General features: G+C 41.4%; 1 protein-coding gene across 1 annotated transcript in view; it reads right to left on the reverse strand.

The window, feature by feature from the left end:
• Window positions 1-1,670: 1,670 nt before the first annotated feature.
• LOC111954041 (estrogen receptor-like) overlaps window positions 1,671-11,020 on the reverse strand; it is a 29,088-nt gene continuing 19,738 nt past the window's right edge. Inside the window, exons 7-10 of the mRNA XM_023973541.2 lie at window positions 10,115-10,253; window positions 6,645-6,778; window positions 3,810-3,993; window positions 1,671-3,488 (exon numbers count right to left, since the gene is read on the reverse strand). Of these exons, the coding sequence (XP_023829309.1) occupies window positions 3,221-3,488; window positions 3,810-3,993; window positions 6,645-6,778; window positions 10,115-10,253 (725 nt within the window). The 3' untranslated portion in view covers window positions 1,671-3,220. The remainder of the gene's footprint in view (window positions 3,489-3,809; window positions 3,994-6,644; window positions 6,779-10,114; window positions 10,254-11,020) is intronic.

The raw sequence follows: 11,020 nt of genomic DNA on the forward strand, positions 1-11,020 counted from the left end.
ACGTCTTAAGCTGAAGTGTACTGTTAGCTAGATAGCTAACGTTAGCTGGCTGGCTCCCTAGCTGACGTTATTATTCCAGAGTCGTTTGCTTTTCTAGTTAGAGCCTAATGTTTTCTAGCTAACATTTAACCTGGGTGGTTAGCTCCCAGCACTGTGMRATTGTTGGCACTGTTCATTGTTGTTTAACTAGCTAACGTTAACTGGCTGGCTTGTTAGCTAGCGTTACGTGTTTACAACATCTGTTGAATATGGCCGGTGTCAGTAAACGTCTGCAAAAAAACAAGCAGAGCTTGTTAGGCTGTTTTCATGTTATCCAATCATCGGCCAGAGTGTCAAGTGTGCACTCCGAGAGCAAAACGAGACGGGTGGGGCTAAAGCTTAAGAGGGTGTGAACGATGCTGAATGGAAGTAGACAAAGAAGAGCTCTTCACTAGATACCAAAACATTCAAAGGCCATTTTCTCAAAAGTGATTTTACAACTTTAAAAGCAGAATTACTTTCCCATTGTTCCTCAAATGCAATGTATGTAATACCATTTTGTAGCTCTGAGTCTCTACTTTCATCCCATGTAAAAAAAAAAAAAAAACATTTAAAATGTTGATACATGACAACGAATCCAGGTGGTGAGTCACATAGTGTGCTTTGTAATACTTATGATTGTCCTAACTGGATGGAAACATCAATCACTGGGTTGTTGAAAAATGAAACTGTAAAAACTATTAAATATTAACATTTATACTTATGTAATGATCTATGTATTTAGTTTGCTAATGCTGACCTAATGAAGAATACTCTTTGCATATAATAAAGTACACATTAAATATTAGTTCCCTGTGTTTTTGTATTGCTTTGAGTTTGCATTGCTTAATTAACAAAATGCCAGACAGTAATTTATATATAATAATGCAACAAATATCTACCCCATTTATTAAAGTCTTATCCTTGGTCTATTTACAGCAATACATGATAGTCAGTTGAAAAGTGTGCACTTGATGACCGTAGCATCCAAGTCAACGTCTACATTTATTGTACATGTGGTGGGTGTAGACTTCCGTAGAGCAGACTAAGTAAACAGCAGTGGCTCTCATATCTGGTAGAAGAAATTAATGATCTACGTATTTAATCATCTTCGGTAACAAGCAAGTCATTTCTCTATCTCGCTCTCCCATATACACAAACATTACACAATTAGATTAAATTCACACAACAATCTGTTAGAGTAAGCAATTAAATATTCACAGAACAGCTGCAAAAAAGGCTAAATAGAGTACCACAGTATGAGTCATAATACCCATAAAACATAGTAGGGAAACCGTTCCAATAGTTTTTCCACCATACKTTTGTCCCATATGGGATTTTAGAAACACTTAAAAGAAGGGCTCTGTTCCGTGTAGGCTTACCCTGGCGTGACATTTTGATAACCTTGTAAATCTCTCTAGGACAAGGTAACTTATCAATATATTTGCCTGTATTTACCTCCCAAAAATGCAATGCAAATTAYCTGCTAATGTGCCTATCACACAGATGATCTGAACGTTACTGCCAAACCGAGGCAAAGGCAAGAATCTCTGGATTAACTATCTAATGTTGGCTGAATGTGTCAGGACCCGGTGTGAGAAACAGTCACTAAATAAATCGGCAGAACCCAGAAGATGAGGCAGACACAGCAGTACAAGAGACGGTGGTTTAATCAAAGAAAAGATCTTCCGGCAAAAATATAAATCCACAACGTCCAAAGAAAAGCCAAGAGACAAAAATAGATATCTTCCAAAATACAAAGAAAATCCACAAAGTGGTAAGAACAGCAAGGGAAAAAACAAACCTCAAAAGACTAATCCAAAATAAACAAGAACAAAACCAGCYAATCTCTGGAAAATCCAACAAGAGAAAAAGTTTAACAGCATGGCTGGGGCTGGGTGCTAACTTACAAACACTGAGCAAAGAACTGAGGAACACACAGGGCTTAAATACTAACAAGGGAACGACACACAGGTGCAAACAATAATAGAGCAAGGAAAAAAACAAAAGGTACAAAAAAGGTGCAATGGGGACATCTAGTGACCAAAACCTGAACAGTCCTGGCCAAAACCTGACAGAATGTAGTAATGAATAAATTGGCTGCATTTCTTTAAAATGGACAATTCTGTGAACTGTCTTTATTTGAAGTGTTTCTAAAATCCCCTATGGGAAAAATMTATGGTGGAAAAACGATTGGAACCATTTRCCTGTTTGGCCGCTAGGTTTTATGGGTATTATGACACCTCCACTGTAGGGCTCTATTACATTACTTCTGTTTTAGAACCATATAAAATGGTCCATAAAACATTATTTGCTGTCCATCAACTGAAATGCTGTTAAGAGTTCTGTACAATATAAATTACGAATGCAGTAATACATTACCTTAAATATCCCATTTTGTCAATTGTTTCAAAACATGAATGGAAGTCTATATGGAGATAGTTTAGTGCTGAAAATAAGGGGCTAAATACATGGAAAAAAATTGGACAGACACTTCAGTACAAACTTCCTTTTGATTTTTTTAATGGGTACTATCTGTTGTTCCATGTAGTGAATCTGTTATTCAATGCATTTCTATTTGCTAATAGCAGTAATGCCAAATTCAACGTTTCATCCAATAATTCTTTATCTATTTTTTGATACTTTAAGGGGTTCTAAAATCCAAAATCAAATAGCTAAATGATCCTTGGTATGACCATCTTCAAACAATTCCATATGTTAGCTTAGCTTACAGGGAAATTTGGTCAAGGCAAGCAAAGCTCATGTTCACGGGGTATAATGCATTGATCAACATCGACTAGCTGCTCTCTATCAAGAGTCTGTGCTGCTAACAGTGCGCTACACTATATGAAGCTGCACAAAAGGTGAAATTGCTGCTAAAGCCACAGAAAACACTTCACTCAAAAGTTTGTAAATGTTGTGAAAGGCAACATCTGGTGAGACGGAGCACATTTCAGTCCGTAGTGAGCCAGTACAAAATGCGAACGTTTCTAAACATTCAACGGATCTCTGCTAAATCATTTGAACTATCTATTAAATGATTCACATAAATTATAAACAAATATTACAATTAACAAATTCATGTATATTTTTTTATCTACTCTTACCTCCATAAATGTCAAAATATTTCTCTACATATACTATATCGAATGGAAGGACTTTTACATCTTCCATATCTACAAATACCTCTTTCTATATCTCATCATGGAATGGGGCTCCGGTCAGAGCGTGTAGTGCCATACTCGAGTACCCCAGGACCTGGGCTTCTGAGCTGGGTATCTTGGTTGCCTTGCTTGGGTCCTATGCTGGAGCCTTTGGTAGAGAGGGGCTCCCCCTTGGCCTGTCCCCAGGCTTGGGCCACCTTGCCTGGGGAGTGGATCCGGTGAGCGTCCAGCATCTCCAGGAGCAGGTCATACAGAGGCACTTTGTTCTTACACTTCATGCTGTACAGGTGCTGCATGCCTTTGTTGCTACAGAGAGGAGAGAAGAGGAGGAGTGAGGGGATATTGATAACCACAGAAATATAATCTGTGGGTAGAACCAAATAAGTGATGATCATACTGTATGTAACTGACAGATAATATGAACAGTCCCTTTGCCTAGMTCTAAACTGCGCCTCGACTTTCAGAATCTGAATTTACATCATCAGGAGTATGTGTCCCCTCGTGTAGTTTGAACTCCTCATATAATGTGTCTGATGTGTGAGAAAAGCAGCAGTCTGCCAACCACACTCCCCTTATCCCCCCCCCCTCTCCTTAGTGCTCCTCAGCTAGATGGAGTGCCCTCCTCACCTCATATGTCTGATGTGCGAGAGCAGGAGCAGGAGCTGGGCCTGCCGTCTGGACTGCTGCTGCACCGAGGCTCCCGATTGGCTGATGTGGTGGATGAGGGCGTCAGTGATGTTGTCCAACATGCTTTGCACCGCCGGGCTGTTGTGGAGGGACTCCACAGAGTAATAACAGAAGGAGAAGGCACCTAGAGGGAATGAGGAGAGAGACAGAGGAGAGGTTATTGTACCTACAAGTTATATTGTAAGGGTTTTAAGTAAAGAAAAAAAGAGACAAAGACAGGGAAAAGGGAAGAGCCTGATGTTCTCAATGCAGCAACTGCTAACTCAGCAATTAATAAGAACATCAGGTAGCTATACACAGAAACCTGCAAAAACACCCATCGCTAAGGTATTTCTGTCTCTTACATATTAGTCAGTCTCAAAACAAACACAGAAGTTTCTCTCAGTCAACACACATAGAACAGCTGGCCCAGTTGTCATGGTAACAGTTATAGGGTACATTGAGAAAGAAGGACTTGGGATCATTCTGTTCACAGCTAATGCTCTTGAGTGGCATAAAAACAGAGTTCATCCTTTTACTAAAGGGCAACAGAATGCATTAGRTCTACACCATGTTCATAAAGTGGCGGATTCAGACTTAGGAAACTCCGCCTTTCTTACGCACTTATGAGTAGTTGCTATTCAGACATTTAAGCAGGCTTTGCAGGCGTGGTTCCCTTGCGCGCGCTGGATTAATGTAATTCACCTACTGAAAACCCTTCCACTTGCTGGCCCACGGATTTTATAGTGGAGTTTTCATTCAATAGCTTTTTGAGTACATTTATCTAAAGCCAACCTTTTAAATTTGGTGTACTGTTAGTTAGGATTTTCTTTACAGACTCATTAGGGATCAATGAGGGATCAATGAAAGAAAGCCATGTAGGCCTAAATACAGAAATTTGTCTCCTTTTCAGCACCAATTGGTGGATTTAAAAATATTATAATCTTGTATATAAATTAGGGTTAGGAAAGTACTTAAATGAAAAAAAATATGCTGTTTGCAGTCTTTAAGCACACAATATTGGTGAATCAAAAATACAGTGGCTTGATTCATCCTGAAAGTTGCCATATTCAATTGTTCAAACCATTAAATATTGGAAGATGACAAAAGTTTACAATTGAACAGTAGTCCCACAAATCTACCCTAATACTCCTCACTAATCATAGAACTGTGATAACGACATTCCAGTTGTCGTGAACCGTGTGCCAGGCTCCAGGTTTAAACTGCTACCTATGGCCTGTGTTCCATAATGATACAAATAGGCTACGTGTCCCAAATTATTGCACAAATTGTAATATGTTAGCTTAATATGATGTAAGGGGTGCGTACTGGCGGCAGGGAAGTCAGGCGCAGGAGAGCAAAAACTGGGTTTACAACGGAGCAGTTTAATACATAAAACCACCAGCATCCAGAACAAACAATCAATGGGTACAAAACCCGTTGCACACCAGAATAACATGCACATGCACTTACAATAAACAATTCCGGACAAGGACATGGGGGGAACAGAGGGTTAAATACACAACATGTAATGAGGGAATTGAAACCAAGTGTGTGGGAAGACAAGACAAAACAAATGGAAAATGAAAAGTGGATCAATGATGGCAAGAAGACCGGCGACGTCGAACGCCGCCCGAACAAGGAGAGGAAGCGACTTCGGCGGAAGTCGTGACATATGTTCCACTATTGCCAGCGATCCTCAGGAACAAACACACAAATGTGACAGAGGAAAGAAAGGTAAACTATGTAATGGAATGATGCAAAATGTAAGGAAACTAACACTAAAGTGACAGTTATGTAGGCCTATGTGGGTATACTGCTCAACCAAGCACAAAGGCAGTAATTGCTCATTTGGTCAAGAATGCTACATTAAACACATGCTTAATCATGTGGACAAGTATCCTGCCTCTATTGTACCGTGTGTTGGAGAAAATGGGGGTCATGTTAGCAGTAACTGCATAAAGTTACTGTGATTTTTGTCAGTTCCACACTATGAGCAGTTACTGCCTTTTTGCRTTGTAGGGCAGTATAACTGAAAGTGGCTAATATTTAACAAGATACAAATTGTAAAAATAGAGTGAAATCATCAACTCAGTAGGTTTGGCGCTATACTGTCATTTGCGCATGGCTACAGGAGCCTATAGGTTGGGTCTCCAAATGTCATCCTTGTAAGGCCAGCATTTCATAAACTTCATTTGTCTACGGTGATTGTACGGTAAAATAGATCTAAAAACAATTGTCATTTATACAATCCCCTTATCCAAATGGCTTACTCATTTACCTATCTCTTCTTAATTTGTAAACGACAGTGTATGGAGGATGGTGTTATTTCTATCCGAAAAAGGAAAGTAGATGTTGTTCCACTTGGAACCGCCAGGTTGCTCGACCCTAATCACTGTTTCGTCACCAGTAAAGATGGTGAAATTATGAGGGAATTAAGTCAAGGTCAGAATACGGATCTGTAGACACCACCACATCTTKATTTCTTTGATCTCCACCCCAAATGAATAGCGGGTGAATAGCATGCTATTTCTCATGCTTAAATTCGAGGTCAGAATACGCGACGAGAGAAATGTGCATAGAAAGGGAATTTCGTTCCATTTACGTGCGCTTAACTCGGGTCGGAATCTGCCTCAAACAGAAAGAACATTTGTGATTGGACAAAAAATTTCTATCATACACACTTAATGTTCTCAGTCACAGCCAAGGTTAACCCAGGATTGAACTCAGGTCACACTCACACCAACAAAACATACTAAGCAAAGCATCTTTAATAGATTAGAATAACACACTCACCAGAGTTAAGCAAGATGATGGCTTTGAGACACACAAACTCCTCAGGCTTTAGTTTGAGCATGCGGAAGCGAAACACAGTGGCCAGGAGCATGTCAAAGATCTCAGCCATGCCCTCCACACAGTCCCCTTCACTCCTGGAGGTCAAAGATCCCCCATATGGAAAAGATACAGAATCATTGAACAAGATTCCTGTATGTTCTACCTGMAACTTGTAAGTAARACATATGGCAGCAAATACACATATTAGATTCTTGTAATATCTGACTTATATGGATGGGTAACATTTAGACATAAAAMAAATGTTCCAGGTGTATAATAACATACAAAAGACATGGAAGTTAAGCCTTCTAACGTCTCACATACATGAGATACACACATTTCAAAGCAATTGCATAGCACTGTCTGAAGGCAGTCGCACGCAACGTTACACTTGTTGAAAAAAGAAGCTAAGTCTGCCACGAGGAGGAGCAGGAGGAAAGGGGAAAGCAGAAGGAGGAAGAAGGGGAGGAGGAGGAGGAGGAGGAGAGAGGGATGCGAAGGAGGAGGGTAGGAACGACTTCGAAACAAGCAGTGAATCTCTTTCATTATTAAGTGGAGATCTCTCAACAATCATTCACTCGATAGCACATTGGTAATAGTAAGTGACAACTATCAAAGCTAAACAGGGCTGGGGGCTTGGTTAAAACCCTGGATGGGAGACCAAAGGCACAGTTGTAGATAAAGCCACTGTCCAGTAGGACATGCCATAAAAATGGAGATTCATACCTGAAAATATATATACAAATATAGTAATTGTCATGTTRTTTTTTTATATACGTTGACTTATAAAAACAAAACCTATTAGAAAAGCATGTATTTTGTAGAGGTTACATTGTCAGAACATACACTTTTCTTGTACACTGAACAAAATATCAATGCAACATGTAAAGTGTTGGTCCCGTGTTTCATGAGCTGAAATAAAAGTTCCCAGATGATGTTCCATATGCACAAAAAGCTTATTTTTCTCAAATGATGCACAAATTTGTTTACATCCCTGTTAGTGAGCATTTATCCTTTGCCAAGATAATCCATCCACCTGATAGGTGTGGCAAATTAAGAAGCTGATTAAACAGTATGATCAATACACAGGTGCACCTTGTGCTAGAGATAATAAAAGGCCACTCTAAAATGTGCAGTTTTGTCACAACACAATGCCACAGATGTCTGAAGTTTTGAGGGACCTTGCAATTGGCATTCTGACCGCAGGAATGTKCACCAGAGCTGTTGCCAGAGAATTGAGCCACCATAAGCCGCCTCCAACGTTGTTTTAGAGAATTTGGCAGACCACGTGTATGGCTTTGTGTTGGCAAGCGGTTTGCTGATGTCAACGTTGTGAACAAAGTTCCCCACGGTGGCGGTGGGGTTATGATATGGGCAGGCATAAACTACGGACAACGAACACAATTGCATTTTACCAATACAAATTGCCATCGGTAAAATGACGAGATCCTGAGGCCCATTGTCGTGCCATTCATCCGCCGCCATCACCTCATGTTTCAGCATGGTTGTGCACGGCCCCATGATGCAAGGATCTGTACACAATTCCTGGAAGCTGAAAATCATGTAGCGAATTGTGTATGTCATATAAGGCATATGCACCGATTCTAGCAAATATTAGGATCACCTTCCTAATATTGCTTTGCCCCCTCCCCACTCAGAACAAACTCAATTCATCGGGGCATGGCCTCACAAGGTGTCGAAAGCGTTCCAATCCTTCCCACAGTTGTATCATGTTGGCTGGATGTCCTTTTGGTGGTGGACAGTTCTTGAAACACAAGGGAAACTGTTGAGCGTGAAAAACCCAGCAGCGTTGCAGTTCTTGACACAAATCGGTGCGCCTGGCACCATACCCTGTTTAAAGGTACTTAAATGTTTTGTCTTGTCCATTCACGCTCTGAATGGCGCACATACACAATCCATGTCTCAATTGTCTCGAGGCTTAAGAATCATTATTTTGGCCTCCTGAGTGGCGCAGCGGTCTAAAGCACTGCATTGCAGTGCTTGAGGCGTCACTACAGACCTGGGTTTGATCCCGGGCTGTGTCCACCGTCGTCTGGGTTAGGGGAGGGGCCAGCATCGTCTAGGTTAGGGGAGGGTTTGGCTGGCTGGGATGTCCTTGTCCCATCGCGCTCTAGCGACTCCTGTGGGGGGCCGGGTGCATGCACGCTGACTTCGGTAGCCAGCTGTACAGCTGTACGGTGTTTCCTCCAACACATTGGTGCGGCTGGCTTCCAGGTTGAGCAAGTATTGTGTCAAGAAGCAGTGCGGCTTGGCAGGGTCGTGTTTCGGGGGACGCATGGCTCTCGACCTTCACCTCTCCCGTGTCCGTACGGGAGTTGCAGCGATGGGACAAGACTGTAACTACCAATTGGATATCATGAAAACATGAAAAAGGGGTAAAACTAATAAAACATTCCTTCTTTAACCCGTCTCCTCCCCTTCATCTACACTGTTGGAAGTGGATTTAACTAGTGAAATCAATAAGGGGTCATAGCTTTCACCTGGTCAGTCTTATGGGAAGAGCAGGTGTTCCTAATGTTTTGTATACTCGGTGTATGTTAACACATATACAAATACATTACTGACATATAAGGTAAAACATAAAAAACTTATTAGATAGGCTCCTAATTAGATTACTTATTAGATTTTTGTACAAATAATATTTTTCTGCCGTACAAGATTCTTATTCGTTTTTAATTCTTATTTATCATATGAGTCGGGATGAGACATAAGTAAAGTACAGTGAAACTCTGGACCAGAGATGGTGGTCAGGGTAAGAACAATAATCATACAGTATTTCTGAAGAGCAGCCATCTAGAATAAGTTTGATAGTTGCCCCCTAACTCAAACAGTCTTCCCACCGCTCCTGCACCATTTTACTCATCATGTCAAAGTGGCTAGCTATGGACCCGGTGTCAGAAGTAATGCTCTATAATAAAACTCAGATCAAATGAGAACATCATAGACATCAACGAGAGAGAGTAACAGCCCTTCTTCCTCTCTCCCTATTTCATTTCACCCTCTCCCTCTTTCCCRTTAGGAAGGCTCTGCAGCCGTGTGYAACTTGTTTACTTTGAACATGGTGGGGGTAAATGAAGGGAACAGGCTGTGCTTGAAAAATACGCCCTCTCTTGGCCTCCTCTCCCTCTCTTTCCATCTCTCCATCTCCCCCCCTTTCTCTCGTGCTGTCTCGCACGATCTTTCCCAAGAGTCATCATTTTGATTACATTTCACTGCCCTCTGCCAACGTTAAAGTGTAGTGATGGGGGCTTGTGCAGGTGAAACAGTGCGTTTCTTTCTCCATGGGAATATCATAATTAGACTCATTGTGACATGGCCTTTAGTAGAGGTACACAGACAAGACGCGAAAWGGACATCTACAATTTAGATGGATTTCATGTACAATATATTTTATGTGTGTGTGTACCCACCTGTCCAGTATCAGGTCCTTGGCGAAGTTTAGTTTCCCAGGGCTGGGGATGGACCTCCAAATMAGTCCYATCATCAGCACCTCCAGCCAGGAACTCTCAAGCAGCTGCACCTGGTCATGGAGAGACAGCTCCTGGAAACCTACCAGTACCAGAGACACGGTCACACTGCGGTCAAACCATATATAAACCCACTATCAACCATACATTAACCACTAGTCCATTCAACCACTTTAAGATGGTCACATTACTCATGTAATAGTAAAACTGTCATTCAAAGGATAGAAGCTCCCACACACACTGCAAATGCAAAGTAATGAAAGTGATAATTTACTTTAATTTGTGGTTGACTGGACCACTGGTTGAAGCCTCTAGTTGAATCAGATCAATATGTATATTATCATGTGATAGTTGTATTTTTCCAGGATAACGTTTTTCTCTGATCTGAATTCTTAGGTAAAGATAAATGCTATGCATTAAACTTATTACAACCTTGCCACATAACAGCCATTGTGAATTGTCCTATCTGCAATCCCTTTGCTGGCCTGGCATGGGTCCTTATCAGCACAACTCAGCTGTCCTAATTCATATCCAATTACATGGCTAAAGACTCCTAAAACTATGTGCTTTCGGGTTCTTAGTGACGCACACTGGGACATCATAACATAAGTGTTTACTTAGACAGTGTCGCGGGGAGGTTGTGTGTGGCTCCATGGGGTAGCAGTGGTTTTGCCCAAACGACCCTTTGAGATGGTGACTGTAAGCATCGACATAATGCCTGTAATGTCCCAGTGTGTGTGTGCAACCTCAGCAGCCGGTCACTGCCACTACCAAGGCCTGCCACCACAGGAGGAAAGTGGTTGCGTAAGCAGTCGTATGAAGGCTGTAGTCTAGGATTGCGTAGGGGTC

This window comes from Salvelinus sp. IW2-2015, linkage group LG28 (genome assembly GCF_002910315.2).
Source record: "Salvelinus sp. IW2-2015 linkage group LG28, ASM291031v2, whole genome shotgun sequence".
Lineage (NCBI taxonomy): Eukaryota > Metazoa > Chordata > Actinopteri > Salmoniformes > Salmonidae > Salvelinus > Salvelinus sp. IW2-2015.